The sequence below is a fragment of the Chaetura pelagica genome, unplaced genomic scaffold (assembly GCF_000747805.2).
Source record: "Chaetura pelagica isolate M959 unplaced genomic scaffold, ChaPel_1.0 scaffold383, whole genome shotgun sequence".
Taxonomy (NCBI): Eukaryota; Metazoa; Chordata; class Aves; order Apodiformes; family Apodidae; genus Chaetura; species Chaetura pelagica.
The window spans coordinates 596,618-616,636 of record NW_009952804.1 but is presented as its reverse complement, the minus strand read 5'-3'; the positions used below and the strand labels follow the sequence as shown (position 1 = coordinate 616,636).

The window sequence follows — 20,019 nt, the reverse complement described above, 5'->3', positions numbered from 1 at the left end:
GGGAAAGAGGCAAATAACTGCAATATTTATTACTTTTCCCTCTTGCTCTGTCTAGGTGTCAGGACTGAACAGGATCTCTATGTTAGACTCATCGATTCAGTCACTAAGCAGGTGAGCATAGCCCATATGTGCCGTGCTTACCCTGTCCCTCCTCATCCTTCCTTTTTTCTTAACATTGCCCTGCATGTTGTTTGGGGAGATGGTGTTTATTTGCAAGCGATGATGGGCAATGGTAAAAAGCTTCAGATCTGAATATTATAGCAAAGAAGTGACCTGCTGACACTACTGGCTTACCCCATTTCTTCATTTTTGTAGCCCATAACTTACGAAGGACAGAACAAAAATCCTGAAATGTGCAGAGTTTTGCTTACCCACGAAGTCATGTGCAGGTAAGATGACTTTATTAACAGCATATAATTTCTTAAGCTTGTTTTCATAGATGCTAGAATGGCTTTTCTGATGAGGTAGGTAGGAAGAGTTTGATTTTTTTTGTTTGTTTGTTTCTTTTGCTGTTGAGTCAGAGAGATTCTGGTGTAGGGAGACTTTCTTTTTACATGTGGATAATATTTGTTTAGGGTTTGATAAAGATATTTGGCTTGGTTTGTTCAGGTTGTCTTTTTTAGTGCAAGAGCTGTAGCCACCCCAGGTCCATAGTCTGAGCAGCACTATTTTTGTTTAAACTAGGCCTTTGTATAGGTTGTTTAAATTGAGACTTTTAATGTGCTTATTTCTTAGAAAATTCCTGTTCCCCTTTTGAGAATGAGCAGATCAATTGACAGATTTGTACCTAGAAACTAAAAGGCATTCTTCATGTAATTTTCTCTTGTGAAATATTTTAATTTTCTTAATGAAATTGTCATCATTAATGTTCTTTACGTTTGCGTAGTTCTACCCCAATCGAAAAAGAAACTCCTCAAACCATAACACAAATCATGCTTTTCTATACCGCATAAGGAGTATTTAGGAGACTTCCAGCTTTTAATTAGAAAAAACATTATTTTTAGTGTGTAAAGTTATGAATCAGAGGATACAATGAATTGAAAATGTTTTAAATGACGTTTGTATAAGTCTGAAGTTACATCTACCTTACGTATGTACATCGTGGTTCCATGGTAACATTACTTTTCCTGTTCTCATGTAATTAAAGTTTTTCAATACATATAAAAATGTAAACAGTCCTTGTTCTTATATTAAAATGTGTTAAATTGTTCATAGAATGTTCTTTGATAAAATGAAGGGCAAAACCAATCTTGGCCTTTATTAAACATAGTTTGTGATTTATTGTATTAGTGGGAGTGGGTTAAGCTGTTGGACTGAACGTTGCTTCTTTTAATCTTGCAGTTTGCTACTTACATTTTATATTTATTTTTTTAAGTAAGCTTTTAAGCTATTAGAGTAGCAAGAGCAGCTTATTTGGACAGAGATCTTGATAAGGGAAAGTTTCAGTTTTAGTCCTTAACCATTATGTAAAGTATTTAATTACTTTTAAAATATAATAAGGATCAAGGAAATGTATAGTGTTTATCTGTGGCCCTTTCCTCTTGTTAATTAAGAAAATGAGCATTGTTACTTTAGAGCACCATTCACATCTCTGCACTAACACAGGTCTGTCAGGTATGAGATGCACACGGTGGCTCACGAGGACCTGTAGATGTAGTAGCAAAGATCAAAAGTACAATACTTTCTGGCATATGCCTGCATGTTCAAATATATGTGCACTCCGTGTTTTCTTGACTACAACATTAAAGAAGAAAAATCTTTGTATTGCTATGCAGTTGGGTCCTGATTTGTGATAACAAAATACCAGTTGCCGTACTGCATCTTGCTCCACCCTTTCTCTATAGAGTGCAGTTCTATTTTGGAAATTAAAATACTTCAGCAAATACTTCCCATCCAAATGTACTTTTAAAATAAAATTACTTTTTCCCCTATTTCCCCTCCATGCCTTTATAGTATCAAACACTGTTCAGCTCTTACATACCTGACCTCCACCGATGCCTATAAATGTATTCTGTGCTTGATTTAAGGTGGTGTTCTACAAATGTAAGCCGTTATGCAGATTATTCTGAACTCTCCTGCTTGATAGATTAGCCAAGGAAGAATTAAAACTCAGGGACATTCTTTCTTTCCATGTAAAACACAGATTAGTGAACAAAAGCAAAATCGTTCTGTAACCTAATCAAGGCGTTTGATTTTAAATGTCGTGTTTTCCTAAAGTATCTCTGAACAGGATGCTGCGTATTCTGAAGAGGCATTACACATATCACTTTGAGTAATACCAAGGGAATGAATCCAACTCTAGTTAAACTTGACATTTTATTTTATTTCTTTTAAGTACAATAATCAAATCTTCCTCATTGTGTGCTGCTTAAGTGGCAGCATCAATTTTTAAAGCCCCTAGTTTAGTTTGCATTAGTAACAGTATATAAAAATTTAATGCACTGTACCCACTCTGCTGTCCAAATTGATGCCTGCTGTTTTTAAAAAGAAGGGTCTGCCTGTCTTTCTGCTTCTCTTCTTCTACTCCTCGCTAGTTGAAGGGAGGCTTTTTTTTTTTGGTTTGGTTTTTGTGGGGTTTTTTTTGCATGTAATCACACACGCAGATATTCTTGCTGTATGGAGACAAGTGCATCGAAACTCGGTATCTTCCCCTCAGCCAGTGACAGATGCATGCTTAGCAGGGAAGTTGTCTAAATATTGATACGGCTGCAACAATCTGTCATACCAATTGAAAGTTAAACTCTCAGCTCTCAATAATTAGCGCGTTCAGTGAGAGGCTCTATTTATTTAGCTGCAGATCTGAACATTTTCATTTGGGTTATAATGGCCTCATGGAAACTGTTCCTATTAGGTGGGTCTATCTTAGATATGTGGTCCTCCTTCCCCCATCCCTCAGCCCCCCCAGTGGCTGGAAATCAAGGTAAACAGTCTCCTCTCCTGGAATAACTTTTTTCCTCTTCTTCCTTTCTTCCAATTATCGACTAAGAGGAAACTAGTTGTTATGCTGCTGCCAGCAACCCCCTATGCCCTCAATGCTCAGAGGGTTAAAAGGTATTATAATTTGAACAGAAGTAGTCTCAGGGCCTACAGCTGGCTAATAACAGAGTTGTATTGAGTGCAGGCAAGCCCCACAGCTGTGACTTTCGCCACAAGGCTCAGACTAGACAGGAGCTCTAATCAGCTGGGCCAGGCGGCCACTGGGGCCTGTGTCTTTATCGGCCAGATGGTGTGAATTTAGACACTTTTGTTATGCAATTGCAGGGAGGAGTTGGGGAGAAGAAAACAAAACAAAGGCCACCATGCTGTGAGCTTATTTGAGTTTGAAATTAGAGACAGATTTTTTTTTATTTATTTTTTTTTTTGGTGGGGGATGAGGGGAGGGAAGTTGGGGGCTGAATTTTAAAACCATTTTAGTCAAGTGTGAGGAGGGAAGGGATGCAAGTTTGCCTTTGACGTGAGCCTTCTGGAGTATTCAGTTTGTAGATCTAGTGTTGTCTGTGGTAGCTTTTTAGTTTCTGTGGTCTTAGTGTTTTTTTCAGGACTGTTCATAACAGGCTATTTTTCCCCATGTAGATCTAGTTAGATGGGAAAGTATAATAAGAAAAGGTGTGATAGATAGAAGTCTTAGGCCTCGATATTCTTGTCTTCACCAGATGAGCATCCTTAAAGAAAAGTTCTTAGTACAGCATTGTAGCAGAAATGTAAATACTGGTGAAGTCATGTTAATAACTTGCTTTAAGGGAATATTGTAGGCTTGATCCTGGACCCACAAGAGTTGGAGATTTTTGTCATTGACTTAAATTGGAAAAAGTAAATTCTGTTGCAGACACACTTGTAAAACAAACCTGCTGGAAATGTTAGTGCTTGGATACTGTGATGAAACACTTGGAAATGGGGACTTAAAGATTTGAGAGGTACTTTTGCTAAAGTGCTGGACAGAAAGATCCTCAGTATTTAAAAGCATTCTGATTTACGTGTGAACTAGTCATTAATTGGAAGTAAATGTTTAATCAAGAAATTTAAAAAAATGTGTTTGGGCTCAAAAAATACTATGGTCAAGGGAAAAAACCTAGCACTCTTGACAAAAATCTGTTACCTGAGTGTGATGAGAACGCATATAATATTTGGAGAACTTCAGCTGTAAGCCACAGTTCTAGAAAGCAATTTTTTAAGCGTTACAAACGTGAAGTTTCTAAGTGCGATAACTGTGCAAACTAAAATAAACCAAGGTGTCCTTATTTCAGAAGCCAGCCATGTTGTACTTCAATCTTCCATAATTCATTCTAATACATTATGCCAAGGAATGGCATCCTCTCTGGGAAGAGTGGATGAGCTGGTGAGTTGGGGAGGTACTGCTGGTATATTCTGCTTGAACATCACTGTGTTGCAGTGTAATCAGAAATAGTTGTTCTGACTATCTACCTAAGTTACACGGCTAAAGGAGCTCTCATTCAGTAGTACTGCCAAGAGAGGAAAAGTCTGCTGTTTCAGCTAGCTGTAAAAAGCCTAAACAACAAACCACTACAAAACTATTTTAAAAATTGAGTTCTTTTTGTTTTATTATAGCAGCACATAAACCAGCAAGGCGTTTATTTGCAGTCTAATTTCCAATGCACTGTTACATTGGACATGTCGGAAGTACATGTCAAATCTACGTTCTGACTTTGCTTTTTGGGGGTTATTTTTTCCTTGTGAAACACATAAGAAATGCACTTCAAGTTCAGAGGAGGGAGTGGGGATATTCTTAGCAAGTGTGAATTACCATAGCTTCACTGAAGTCGATGGAGTTATGACAATTTACAGCAGCTAGAGGGTCTGCCCCAGGGATTTTTAAATATTTAGTGTATCCTTTTACTTTTAAAAGGACTAGCATCGATGAGTAAGTGCAGGTTTGAGGCAAAGGGAATGTAGAAATGTTGAAACAGGTAGAGCTGATATTCAAATAGATCTGGTAGTTGTTTCTTATCTTGCTGGGCAATTTCGCTTGCGAACAGGGGAGGTTCCTGCAACAGACTGCAGTTTAAGGAGAAAATGCATGCAATTCAGATCTTTCCTATCTGAAAGACATTTTTGGTCCAAATGCTTATTTTACATAATTGTAATCGAATATTAACATTCCGAGAAAAAAGCTACTCTTTCATATTTCATACTCCTTTCAGTGTATTCAAGCATTTTATTTCATTTTTTAAATTCCTCAGCTTGAAATTGCTCCCCAGTTGGAAACTGGGATTCAGACCGACTTGAAAATTTTGCAAATTTGTTCAGCAACTCATACTACTGTACAAAAAGCTAAACAGTAACTTGATTTCATACGTGTAAATTTGAACAACCTCTGCAGAATGCGTAAACCATAATTTGGAAAGGCATTTGTGTAACTTAAGGCAATCTCTGATCTGGTGACTTCTGAGGCATATGAAACTTCTGATTTCATCTACTTAAAGTCTTGGATGCCTTCGTCCTTCCCCTCCCATATAAGCTTTGGCTGGAACAAGCTATCTGAGCACCAAGACAGCTTAAATTTTCTAAAGCACTTCTCTGTTGCTACAAATTGTTAAAATTGAGAATTTCTGAGGAGGGACTGTTACGAAAGTCTGTTAAAATTCTGGTGCTCAGCTGGTGTATGTGCAAGGAGCGTCACCCATGTTGATGAGTGTATCAGTGGAAATCAAATAACACCCTGTCTCTTGTTTTTGTTCTCTTGTTTGTTCATTTCATTATTTAAAATGGGAAAAGGAAATGCAGTGATTCTGTTATTTTCTGTTAAAAGTTTACTGGGAGTGAAGATCATAAAATAATTCCTGAGTTTAGGCTGTGTTCTGGTGTACCATTTCCTGATATATCTGTATGTTGATGTCCACAGTCACCTTTGTGTAAGTGTGCATGCACACCTGAACACGGGTGTCATTCTGTAATACATACATCGCTGCAGGCTCCTGAGAGTGACAGCATTGTCTTGTGTTTTCTTAGCAAATCAGAGAAATATATTTATTTTGTGTTGTGAGCTCATCAGGGAGAGTTGTGATTTCTGCACAGTCACATTGGCAGCTACATAGGATGATGTGTATAAATTCCTGCTAATCTTAAAGGCTTGTCATTACTGAAACAATGCAAAGGGATTTACATTTGAAATTAAAAAATCTCTCTTCAGATCCTTAAGTATGTTGAGTATCCTAAGTATGTTGAGTTTGTGTTTTTTCATTGGTGCTACTAGTGTTGGACGTTTTCTGTGGGCATATGGGACTTAGGGGTTGCTAGATATTTAATAATAAATGAGTTATTAGAATATAAAAAAATCCATAGTTTGCTTAAAGCAGAGTCAGTTCTAGCCATACATAACATGATACTCATGCCCGTAATGTCATGACATCTGTTAATCATTTATTAAGCTTTTATAAATAGTGCCTTAGTCTAAAGTGTGACCATATTGCTGTTCATTTTTGGGCTGGGAATTTCAAAAAAAGGCTATGGGGAGCAAGTGCCAAACTCTATCTGGAATCAGCCGAGTATTGGGCACCCAATTCCCTTAGTTCTTCTCCCTTCCAGAAAGCCTAGCCAGAACTTTCTCAGTCACTTCTCTAGGTATATATTGAATTCTGAAACTTTGCAAGCAAGACTTCTTTTTTTTTTTTTTCTTTTTAGCTGGTTGCTTTGTTATCAGCTGTCCCATTAATTCTTTAATTTTGATTTTTCTTTCTCTCTGTAGTCGGTGCTGTGAGAAGAAAAGTTGTGGCAACAGAAATGAGACTCCGTCTGACCCCGTGATCATCGACAGGTAGGAAATGAATCCTCAGTTCCCCACAAAAGCAACTCCGAATTGTTGGTTGTGCTTTGAGGTGCCGAGGGTCTTTCGTGATGGGTTGTCTGTGTCTGTCATGCCAGGGATATCTGGGCTTCATGATTCTTTAGGGAATTGCCAGCTAGTTGGTTAGCTTTAGTCCATCTGGGCTTACCTTGACAAAATCGTTGATGTTTATTTTTTAAATTAAATTCTCTCTGTATCACTTTCATTGTGACCAAATATTCGATGTATGCATCTGGAATATTTTCTGTTTACCTGGGATATGATCCAACTGGACTACTGAGACAGAGGAAGCTTTGAACAACCTGTCAGCTTCAGTAACATTCTTTAGCAAAACAACATTTTGATAGAAATGTGGAGAGGAAGGAAGGAGTAAAGGCAGTAGTGCAACATATTATTAGGCAGGATTAGAACTGAGGGTTTGGGGATGGTGAACCATTTTATGTAGAGCAACAGCTTCATAGATTACTTAGTTCCAGATCCAGCTGGGTTCTGCTTGCCAGTTTCTAGGTAAATAACATAAATAGGACAGATCAGCAGTTCAATAAATAATAAACTGGCATATGAAAAATCTGGAGTATTTGTGAAAGCTTAGAAAACTAGCCTGTGGAGCTCACTGACTCAAAGTGGTGTTTGAGATCTGGAGTTCAGAAAGATTCAAAAAGGAAAAACAAGAATAGCCAGCTGTTTAAAAATAAATACACAACCAAGATCTCCAGAAGAACAGTAAATAAAGACAAGTAGGAAGATTTCCCCCAGATGAATCTAAGTAACTCTTTAAAGAGTGTTTTCTCTGAAGCAGCTGGTACAAGGGGCCAAGTGGAGAGCTGATACTGAAGCTGGTTGATTGTGGGTTCACTTTTTACATCTTTATGTGCCTGACATGTTATATCTACATTTTAATAAGCGTTATTTGTCATAGTATTCCTTGCAAATTTGTGTTGGCATTCAGAACAGTCAAGCTGGTTTGAATAAAGATCCACGCTTATTTCTTTATTTTTTTTAATGACAGAGTTTATCTAAATTGTTTTGAAACCTTGATGATATGATGGGGTTCTTCCACTCTCTTACCCCACGGTTTTCCTTTTACTGTTGCACTTGTAAGTTGTGTTTGGGGCCAAAAATGGTAATTCCAGCAAATTGGGCTGTTCGTGTGTGTATGTGGTTTCCTGACTAGAAGCAGAAGTCCTAGATATGCCATCTTGACCTTTTCTCTGAAATTTCTAGCCTATTTTTGGCTGTGTTGATGTTTGGTATGAATCTGCATTTGGGAACTTTCCAATCTGAAGTCAGAATTTTCTGAAACTTGCCTTACTGCTGGAGAAGCAGCATGATGTAAGGCTGTGTATTAGCCTATGAGTTAAGACCATGAAGGGGGCAGTTCCTACCACCATTTGAATTTGTCATCTTTAGCAAGCTGTCCTTTCTCGGGCAAAATGAAGATTCTCATCCTTTCTGTGGGGATTGGAAATCTGTTGATGTAAAATGCAATGGAAGTGAAACTATTAGAACAGGATTATTCTTTTTAATAACTGTATGTAAAATGTGCCTTGCAAGCCATCTGTGTGGTCAGTGAGTTGTAACTTGCTCCAAACCTAGAACTTTACTGGTAACTCCTCTGCTAACAGCAGTAGACATCTTGCCTATAGACTTTTCCTTTTGTGTGGAAGCATCCTCTAGGTTCAGCCTGGCAGTTTCCTGTTGATTGGCAATTTTTGTGTCTCAAAATTGCAAGTGAAATCTGGAGTTCAAGAGGGGTAATAATAAGGTAGATGAGAGAAGTAAGTGGTACAGCCCAAGTAAAGCTTTTTTCACTTGTTTTTGAAGGCAGTCGTGGAGTCAGATTTAGGCTACAGAGGAAAAAAAGATTAGAGATCCACTGCTGTCTGGAGGTGGCATGGTTTAGTGAGCAGTGTGGTAAATGGAAGGTTAACTCAAAGCTAAGTCTTTTTTCTTGTTGTCCTGCTCATCACTAGTGTAGCATCTAGCATATGACTCCTGCTTCAGTACAGTTATTTCTGCTCCACCACTTCACCTGGTTAAATAAGGTTTGAGGAGTTGAAGGATAATCCTGTGTACTACATCGTAATCAACACATGTAGTGCAAATATAATAACAAAATCATGCTGTGCCTGTCTGTGCACAAAGGGCTTCGTTGTCTAGTTTTATCCTCAGACATTTCCTTAGCAATAAGTACAACTTCTTAGGAGTTCTCCCAAGCTACATTCAGTGGGGCTAAATCTTTGGCTTTCAAACTCAGAGTGTTGGGTTGACTGTTGTGTTGGTTTACCTTTTTATTGCTGTAGGGAGGCACAATTAATTGGATTTTCCCTAATCATAGAAACTTATATCTCTGTTTAAAAAGGAAGAAGTAATTCAGTGGGAAAAAAATGTCAGCCATGTTGTTGTTGTTGGGTTTTTTCTTCTTGAATTAATTCCAAAAGTTCTTAGCTGAATAAAACATATCTGCCGTGACCTTTGCTCTGGGGACTAGATTTAGATTCTAAGGACTGTGCAGTTATTTTTGTGTTCCCTCTTGGACACTAGCACTTTCTCTATGAAAGGGAGCTTCTTCACTGAAGTTAATCGTGTACCCCTCTCCCACTGACAAATATATGTAGGGTACATGAGAGGATTTAGGTTCCTGCAATGTTGGGAGTCGGAATTCCAGTGTAACCTCGGATGAGAAACTTCTTTTCAGAATGCTGCCTCTGTTTTAGCAGCAATGATGCTGCAGGAATCCTGCAGTGCTGCTATTGCAGGCATCAAAAAACAGAGACAGACCTAACTCCACTGCAGCACAGGACTGAAAGGCCCACCTGATCGTATCTGGGAGATGACATGATTGGTGTTTAGTCCAGAAAAAGTTGTGAAATATTCACTCCCAAGTTTTTTAGACAGTACAGGCCATAGTGACTTCTCAAAACTTTAGACCAGGCTTTAACTTTGCATACGTGATTCAAATTGATCAGAGCTAAATTGGTTCTAGTGTGGATCATAGCACTGGTGGATTCCCAGTGTTATACATTTCTGTTTACCCTGTCTAAGTGCTTATTTTTTTGAAGTTAGTACCTGTGGAATTGGTAAGTTAATGAGACTTCAAAAATGTAAATATTTTTGTGACTTTTTCTCATGGCTGAAGTGGTGAGCAGTTAATGTTCCTGGAAATGAAAAGTGTGAACTTCGCATACTAACATTTCCTCCTTTACTGAAATTGTAGTCAGGGGTATGAAGTGGATGGGTTGGGATGGCTTTCAGATGTAAGGGTGGAAGTTTGTTCTCTGAAGGTGGTACTTCCAAAATGAAATCTGTATTCTGTCATGCCTCCATTACAATTCTATAGTTTGCTGCCTTTCCTGCCCCAGTTATGCAAAGAAAAAGAAACTTGGTCTCATGAATATGAGGTTGTGGATACTGCAAAGGAATTTAATTCCTCATTTTACAGCAGATTTTCTCTCTCATTTTAGGTGAGTTGTATAGTTTGAGTATACATCCCTATTCATCAAGTGGGAGTGTTGGTTTTTTTTCCTTATTTCTGTTTCTTGAAGATTTAAACCCTTTAGAACAGGTTATTTTGTGTGCTTGTTACCCTTAGAGTTCACTAAGGCTGTGATCTAATTGAAGGCTCCAGGGTACTGGGGAGAGCTGGGTGACTTTTTTTAGTTAACAGTTTTACTTTTTTTTTCTTTTTTCTTTTTCCAGTAAGAGATCAATAGTCAAAAGAAATGTCTGTGTAGTTCAAATGAAACATCTTAATTCAATTAAACAGTGCAATGCAGCTGGGATGGGACAGATTTTTATTTTTTTTTGTTACTACAGGGGAAATTACTTGGAACACCACTTCAAAATCTGAGCCTGGGCTGTGTGCTGTCCTGGTGGTTTTACTGTGTGGAGGCTCTTGAGTCCTCTGCTGTCTTTGAGCTGATGGAATGAGGTCATTTAGCTCAGATGCTTTAAGAATCTGAGATCCTGGGTTCAATTCCTCTTACTGTTAACCTAAACTCTTCCTAAATTGTCCTGTAAAGAATCTGATGTGTTTTGTTACCACCTTTTGTGTGTGTATTTATTGCAGCTGTTACTGGAGCAGAGGCTGCAGTGACTGAGGATGGGGTTTGAGGGAGTTGCCGGGAGTGTGGAATATTACCTTGGGTCGAGACATGCACTAACCAGTGGGTGGAGGCATGGGGCCAGATCTGCAGCTGGGTCAGCTCTGCTACATGAACTTGCACCAGCTGAGCACTTGGCACAGTGGTGAACTGGAGTACTGGTCAGCTGACACGTTTAGGTTTTTATTATTATTATTTTTTAAAGAAAAACCCCAAAGCATGCACACAGCTGGCACATTGTTAGCATCTCTGTAAAGAAGCAAAGAGCCTGGATTACATTATTGTTCCATAAGGGTCCATCCCTTCAATGCAGAAGTGGGCAGCACGGATGGAGACTTTCTCCCCTGCTGACCCTTTGCCCTACCTGTTGTACAGAGAAACAGAGAACTGAGCTCTCCCGGGCTGGCTGGCATGTCTCACAAGCACTCAAACTGACTTTAGGATAGACAGCTGTTGCCAGTTTAAACATTCTGACTCAGCTCCTGTAGTGTCCATGCTGTGTGTTGAAGTGCTCTGTGTGAGATGTCCACGTTAATAGGACTGGGCTTTATGTCTTCTTCTGCTGCTCCTCCATTCTCCCCTCTCCCCCCCAGTTTCCTCTTCCTAAAAAATGCAAAAGGGTATATAAATCCATTTTCATTTTGAAGGATCTGGCCTGAAATAACTGCAGACTTCTGGCTAATGCTTTTTGTTGTTGTTTTTTTTCTTACTATTGTTTTCTTTCAGTCTCTGCCATCTAAAATGACTTTATCCCTTCCATCTCACTTTCAGGCTGATCCTAAAAACCACTGGGTAACAGAAGGATATTTCCTAATGCTTAGAAACAGAACAGCATGAATGGAGATGTCTGGATCAAATTCCCACTGACTCTGTGTTGCCCTGTCCCTTCTAGCAAGTCACATATCTCCATGCTTCAGTTTCCTCTGCAATGCAAAGTGTTAGCAATTACCTAGCTATGAAAAGTGGCTTCAGATTCTTGAATAGGAGGTTTTGTTTTAATTTTTAATGTTTCTACAGTGAGGAGGAGCTCAGCTACATATCAAAGTTGGATTGTTCTTGTTCTGCTCTGTTCTCTGTGCTCTCTGTAAGCCTGCCAAGGTAGAATAAATGTCTCAAATCTGTTGCTGCTCTGGGGTGAAACTAGGAGCCACAGATAGACACAGCCCTCCTCATCTTCCTGTGTGCTCCAATCCCCCCTTCCAAGCCTCCAAACCCCACAATGATCTCTTCTCTTGTCCTAGGGAGCCAAAGTCCTTTGTTCACTGCTAAACCCTGCTCTCCTGCAAAGAGCTGCTGTTGTGCCATCTGTCTCTTTATGAATTTTTTAGTAGACTGGATGATTGTGGGGAGTCAGTAACTTAAAGTGCCCTATCCCAGCCGTTTCACAAGTGGTTCTCTTAATGCATCATTTGTTTGTTTGGGTTTGGTTTTCCCTTCTTTTAAGCAAAAGGAAAATTTCTTTACTAATTTGCTGTCCAAAGCATTTTGAAATCTTTGATGTGAACTATACCACTTAAATCTTGTAAATGGAGTAAAATGGGTACTAGCTTGTGTCACTTTTTTCTGGTTAATGTTGACAGACAACAGATTTTTCCAGCAAGCTGATGAGTCAGAAAAAGCTTAAAGATTTTTCTAAGTGTGCTAGAAAAATGAAGAATGGACTTAAGGAACTAGTTTGGATGGTGGAAGTTCTGGGTTCTGCTTCTTTCTCTCCATTGCAGAGACTCCCTGTATTTTTCTAGTCATTCACATGGTCTCTGTTTAACAGTAAACCAACAGTGAGTGTGCATTTTTCCAGCTTTCAATAATGACACAAATATACATATGCTAAAAATTGATGTGTGGAAATACTATGGTGATGTGGTAAATTGTTGCCATTAGAGTGGAGATTGTTTTGAAGTGATTAAATAAGTTACTCTGCCCCCAGATTGTTAGTTGCTGCTGCCTGGGCTGAAGGTGTTACTGAAAATAAGTAACAAATAAATGAGCTGAGTTGAATTCACAGCAGATTTCAAGCACAGATTTATTAGGAAGCTTGCAGAACTGAAGCCTCATTTCCACTAGCTTTTTGTACGTGTGTGCTCCTAGCCAGGTGCTGTCACTGTGTGACTGTGCAGCCATTGTGTCCTGAGCACCTCACCTGAGCCCTCTGAGTGGAGCACCTTTCTTTTTGAATGTTAGAGAGAAAAATATAATGAGTAGGAGTGTTAAGCAGAATCGGTTGCTTTAGTTCCACTATGTCTGTAACTGGAATAGTTAGCACGTGTTCTGCTTTCAGAACTGCAAAGGAAGCACTGTTAAGTCTGAGCAAGGACATATTATATAATTTAAAGAAATAAAATCTGCCTATTGCTACTACTGCCTGGAAGCCTTAAGAAAATAACTCCAATGAAGACAAGACCTGAAGGATTTTAGCAATTCTGCATAAATCAAATAAGCTTCCATGGTGCTTTAGTGCAGTTTGGGCAGCAGGCATGGATGAATTCCAGTCTTGTTAGATTAGTTGTGCTATAGCTGGGATAAAAAACATTGATGGTGCTGGCTGGCTGAATCGTGACTGAGCAGAGCAAAGTTGCGAGCAGAGCAAAGTTGTGAGCAAAGTACAAACATAGTATGAGAAAATCCTTGTCCTTGCAATAAGGGGAATTTGATTCAGTTTGTGTTGTGTTCGCCTCAACAGCAAGTGAGGAGGTTAAATGGCTGCACACCCAGCTGATAAGGGGTCTCAGAAGGACAGATGAGATCACAGCTTAAGGAGTCATTAGAATCAATGAATTTGGTAGTAGTGGAGAGTGGAATGGAATAAGTTTCCCATGAACTAAAGCACCTCTGGGAATAGAAACTGAGGATAAATTCACTCTGCAAGCAAAAGAAATTCTGGAGGTGTGGTGGAGCAGTAGTGTGTGACATGGGATCTTTACAACTCAACTTTTTGAAAATGGGTCTGTGTTTACCTGGATCCTTCTGCCCTTATCATTGTAAATGCCAGTATTTCAGAGTATTTGCACCCTAATTAAAGCATCCTCTGTGTATTTGTGACCTAAAATACTCTTATCACTCTTGCACTCCTCTTGGCCTCTGTCTAGACCTGGTTTTATGGACTTGTCACTTCATCTGCCCTAACCTTTTTTGTTACTGCCTCTTGCATTCCTTTTGAACCTTTTGTTTCTACCCATCCCTTCCTTGTGTGTTTCTATCACCATCTGTTTCTGGTGGGATCTCATATATTTTCTACCCTGTAAACATGCAAGGATTTCAGCCTCTCTGAAGCGAGTACTTCATGTGTGAAGGCCTCCCAGTTCATGTGTAGTGATTCCTGCTTTCAGATAGGGTATGAAATAATTTGTGCTGTTCAGAACGTTACCCAGTGTCCTTTTAAGGTGAAGACAAGGTTGAGAGTATGTGAAATATATCTGAAACTTGCTTAAGTCAATAGGAGGTGAGCTTATAATTTTAAAGATACTAAGAATTTACAGGACTTGCCCCAGATCCTGTAGGAGACTCAGTTTGTCACGCAGTGAGGAATGGAATCCAGGTCTTGGGTGTTCCAGGGTTGAATCACAACCATGTGCAGCAACAGCATTTCTTCTGTGCAAGTGTAATTCATATTTCCCTCTTTCTCTCTGATTTGGGTCTCTAACATGCTGCTGCCATCTAAACCATCTTTCTGTGTTTTGTGGGGGTTTTTTACCTTTTTAAAAAATATATATATATTTATTTTTTTTATTTCCCCTCCATCTCCTCTGCTGATTTCCTTCACATATAAATGCTTATTTCTCCATGGGCATTCCATTTATAACTCCATGTTTAGTGGCTTTTCCTTCAAGTGGAGTCCATTGAGCTTGTAAATTGTACTGGATCAGTGAGCCTATAATGAGGCTTCTAAGTCCAAACAGTGCAAGTCTGCTGGGATTTTATTGTTCATAAAGCTTCTTCCCTGGGGAGTGATAGAGCCATTAGGTGTGTGCTGTGTTTAATATTTGGTCATGACAGGAAGCAATAATTTTCTATCTTTTACTGTGGCTCTTGAGTTGTTTTTAAGCAGTCAGCTTATTTGAGTCTCAGTGAGTGTGAACCCATTAGGCAAAAGGAGTTGCTCTTTCCTACATGGGTTTGTATCTTTCCTACAAAGGCTATTTAAAGAAAAGAAAATAAAATGAAGTGGCAATTGATTGCTCTATGGTGGCTTTTAATCACTTGTCCCTCTCATGAACTCCCAAGCACTGTCACACCTGACAGGAGATGGCATAAAGCTGATTTCACCAAATTATGGCATTTCTTATGCTGAAGTCATTTTTTTTATTTATTCCAGCAGAGAACAACCACCAGGGCTCCTATTTGTATGGTATGTTATGGGTTTGGGGATTTATCTTGTGCAAATCCACATCAAATCTTCAATTTCAGTGGAAGCAGGAGCAAGGTTATATTCAAGTATTCTGGAAGAAGTTATATATGCTGTAGCAGAAAAATTTAAAAAGAAAATAACAATCTTGAGTGCCTCTAGATTTTTTCTGAGGTCCAACTGGGGGCTATTTCTAAAAGGTTCCATTTCCAGGTAGCACTGCATCTTCATTGAGAAAATTTAAAAAAAGAAAATCAGATTTTTAGTTTCTATGTAAAATGTATTTTCACTGGGAAGAAAAAAAAGAAAGATGAAATTAAAAGACTAAGTTAGAAGAAGCACACAATAATCAGTGAAATCAGTACACAACTTCTCCTTTTCAGCTCTTCCCTTAAGCCTGAATTGATACAGAGGTAATGCAGTGGAAAGTGTAGATTCGGGGAAATAGGCTTTGTAAAATCTGATTCTGAGGCCACAGTTTTGTAAATTCAGTGTTCACAAATCAGACTGGGGAGCCGGCCTTCTGTGGTTCTACCTCAGAGGAATACTCCTCTTACTAACTAACCCAGCACGTTGTACTAACCAAGTATGCTTTAGTGGAAGGGATGGAAATGCGGATGTTTGAAGTCCATTTCCAGCACTCCCCTTCCTGTGGCCTGCAGAGGAACTTAGACAAATCCCTTCTCCCTTAACCTACCTTGATGTGCCTCATTCAATTGCAAGACCTTTGAAATGGGGACTGTTTGGCAAGCGAGATGGGATAAGGGAGGAGGAAAGCTTCATCTTGGCTGGGAGCACTAGGTGATTCTTTGGGACTAACCCTGTTGGCAGTATAAATCACATTGGTGGTGCCTGTCAGCAACAGAAGATATTTGAAGTATGCTGGCAGCTAGTTGAGGTGGAGCAGAGTCAGTCCACACAGACTGACCTCTTCCTGCAAAGAGCATTCTTATTCACATATTTAGACACTCTGATGTCAGTTTAATACACTTAAGTACCAGTTAACTTATTTTTTAAAAAGAAGACCAGTGATTGAACATGAAGTTCAAGTCTCAGTTACAGAAGCTTTGTAGCTCAAAGCATCATTGGACTGGATGACCTTTGGAGGTCCCTTCCAGCCCAAGCTGTTCTGTGATTCTCTAACTTCAGACCCACACAGTCTGGGCTGATCAGTTAGTGAAGTGATTGCAGTTTTGCAGCCTGTGGAATGTTCAGCCTTTTTCCCCCTGCACAGTTTTTGGCATGAAGGCAGAAAATTCTGCTCCATGGATTTTTTTTATCCCTTTAAAGAAAAAAGAGTAGAGTAACTACCCTCGTTAGAAAAGTGAATCCCAAGCAAACTAAAATGATACTGTCAATTACCACAAATCCTTCCAGGATTCAGGTTGTGTAGCCTGATAGGAAGTCACACCTCTGGTAGTCTTTTCCTTTCATTCCTGGTGCTTCCCTCAAAGAATTAGTCAGCTTTCTCCATAGGATGTGCCATCCCTTCTGCATGCTTCTTGTGCTTTCCATTGTTACTGCTGACTACACCACTGAGGTATTTTTTTAGCCTGATTATTGCAGATGTTCACTTGCTCCAGTTAGGTCTGGTCCTTTGCTCCAGGGGAAAAGTTTTCCACTACCATACTTTCCCGCTGGGTCCTTGTCTTGATCTTTGCAGCTCTGTGCAAGAGGATTGTATCAGAAAGGAAAGAAATAATTGCCTTGCTCTTATGGCTCTGTACCCAAGAGCTATATTGCAAAAGCACAACTGCACAAGGTATATTTGCATTAGCCAGATACACACACGTGCTTTTTGAAAACACCAAACCATAGAGGAAGATCGTGGTGTGTTTGAAATGTGATGGCACAGGGAGGGCAATTACAGAGGCGTTTAAAGCAGCTGAAAGCCAGTACACAGTGAAGAGATGAAATTAGCTGATGGCACAAAGAAATTAGACTTGAAGCCGAGAGTGTTGATGCCAATACAAATTGGATTTAATTAATTTTTAAGAGATGTGGTTAGGTTTTCTTATGCAACACTGATAAAAAGCTACTTTAGCAAATGGCTCCTGATTCAGCAAAGCAGTTTTAGCACTTTTATTTACCATCAACATCAAGAAGTAGGAACCTAAATATTTTGTTAAAACTAAATCCTTAAAAGAAAAAGGAAACTTGATTCCTGTCTGGGCTTCTGGTTTGTTTCACGTTTGCAAACTATCCATAAGAAGCTACTGTTCTTGAAATTTCCTTTTTTAAAAAGGTGTAATTTAGGATTCTCGTATTCACATGAATCAAAAAGTGCTGTTTTGGGTGATTGGTAAAGCTGGAGGGGTCTGCCTCCTTCAGAAATGTTGTTTATCTTATGGATCTAAGTTTTTATTCTGGACAGCTTTAAATTATGTTTGTATTTATATCTACTACAAATTTCATTGGGTCTTTAGACTTGCTTGTGCTAGATACTAATGTGAACTATATGTGAATACTTGAGTAGTGATCTTTTTCCATATCTCTTTCTCCAGCAGTGTGGGTGCTTAGTATGTTGAAGGAAAATAAGGATGACTTTTAGGGTTGAATCCAAGCCAGTATAAGTCATTCTACTTGATGTTGACAAAATACGTGGTCAGTCAAAATTCCTCTGCTAAAGAGGGCAGAAAAAGTACATATACAGTGTTGTGTCAGTGTCACTCGTTGACATAGAACCTAAAAAAAAGATCCTGTGGGATGTTTTGGTTAAAGTTTTTTTGTTTTGTTTTTGTTTTTCTTTCTTTCCTCCCCTTTATCATAAGCATTTCCCAGCATTCCTTCAGGGACATCTGGTTCTCTCATTTTCTAGCTTGACTTTGGTACCTTCAAAAAGTATCACTGTCAGTTCTATTTAGCCAAACAACACAAACAGAATAGTAGCCCTGCCTGTTAACTCACCTAAAATATAGTTCTGCTTTAGAAGCAGTGACATTAACTGTTTCTGTGATGGGTAATGTGGCTGTGTCCCCTTTGTTTTCTTCTGTAACTTTGGGGTTTTTTTTACAGGCAAAATTTATCTTTGTGTTATATATGAAGGTATGTGAAGTTCTGTCTTTTCTTGCATTGGTGGCATTTTCTGCACTACATCGATGGCTGTTTTGCTACACTTACTTCACGCTGCTTTAGCAAGAGAAAAGCAGAAAACATATATAAATACTATATTTGCACAGATCAGAGCTGATTATAGAGCAGCATGGATTGTGATTCCTTGGCTAATGTGAACTGTCATAAGACAGGCTGTATCAGCTAAGGCTTGTAACACTTGTGAGGATGTGTTGTTGTGCATTGCTGGGGAGCATCCTCTTGATGGCTTACTTGCAATGCAGGGAAATTGCACTTCTGGAGAAGAGAACTAAGCTTTAAGTTTTGGTGAGGAATTCTGTACTGGACTAGTAGACTTGGCTGGAAGATTAGGACCTGATAGTAAGTTGTGCTCAGCTGGAGGCTGTGGAGAGGCAAGAAGCAGCTAGAATGAGCAGGTAAAAATGGGAACGGGGGCGAGGTGTATCCTGACACATTGAGTGGGAATGATACTCAATCCATAAAATAATGGATTGTACTTTGTATGTCAAAAAGGATTTAAATTAGAGTTAGTTTTTAAAATCTTAATTCTAGTGTTTTGTAGCTTCTGAATGAGTTTTCATGAGCTCAGTAATACTCCTGCTCTTCAGCTCTTTGGCTTGTGAAAGGCTTCCCATTAGCATTACTGCAAGCTGCAGGTGTGGGTGAAGTTCTATCTTCCTGTAAATTTTAATATGAGTTTTTAAAATAATGAAAAAAATCCTCTGTGTCTTTGTATGTTATTTTTTAGATGTATAAGAAATCTCAAGCTACCTAATGAGTAGTTTTGGGACAGTGTCAGCATTGGCAAAGAGCATTGTAAGATACTAAGGAACATAGTAGTTCCATACAGATGCATAAAATAGCCTGCAGTACAGCCATGATCATACCTACAGGATTTTAATAGACTTACCAAGATTTTGCTCAGCTTAACTCTACACAAAGTGAGTCTCTCTGTCATTGTCTTCTCTCCTACCAGATACAACATTGCAGGTACACCCTGCATAGCTATAGTGGCCCCAAACATCAAAGTTAAAGCTGAAGTCATTGGAGAGACAAATTGTTTTGAGTTGCAGCCCTTCCCCTCTTAAGACATACATCTGAACTTGAAAAATTAACTGAGTTGGTTTCTCCTTGCAGCTGCTTCCAGCCCACACTGCAAGCACTAAATATAAGTCTGCAGAATGGAACTTGATTGGCAGCTACCTCCTCTAGCAGTGGAGGCCCCAAGAAGGATGGTGTGCAGATAATGAATTGGTGTCTTTATCCCAGGAGACTGAGCACTGCAACGTGGTACCCACTCTCTTCTGTCACCCATGGTGTCATGGTCACCCCCTAGATACAAAGGGAACTTTAGGTCTTAGTGTAAAAAAATCTAAATTTTCAGTCATAAGCATGCTTCTCTCCTTACCCCTGAAGATCTGTGTAGAATGTCTCATCCTCCTCTGAAATGGAATTTATTCCTTTCTGCCTGCAGTGTGCCAGCAGCACGTCCTTCACCTGTGTGCAGACCCACCTTGGAGCACACCCTGCAAGCGTTGTGCCTTTGTTGCACTTCTTAGAGCAGAAACGTGCCTTTCCTTGGACTTGGCACTGTTGCAGATACCTTTATTGAATTCTCTAGCTGGGGAATTCTCTTTGGCTGGGGAAAGGGGAGCTGGTACTCTGATACTCAGTGTCTCCTTTTGTCACTGACTTATGCT

The 20,019-nt window shown here is 39.3% G+C and overlaps 1 protein-coding gene across 4 annotated transcripts in view; it reads left to right on the top strand.

The window, feature by feature from the left end:
• The window catches only part of EBF2 (early B-cell factor 2), a 133,099-nt gene that overhangs the window by 4,425 nt on the left and 108,655 nt on the right, over positions 1-20,019 (top strand). For 3 of the 4 annotated variants that reach the window (XM_009995003.1, XM_009995005.1, XM_009995002.1), the window contains exons 4-6: positions 56-111; positions 316-389; positions 6,704-6,772. In XM_009995003.1, the coding sequence (XP_009993305.1) occupies positions 56-111; positions 316-389; positions 6,704-6,772 (199 nt within the window). The remainder of the gene's footprint in view (positions 1-55; positions 112-315; positions 390-6,703; positions 6,773-20,019) is intronic. The other variant, XM_009995004.1, reaches the window with a different exon arrangement.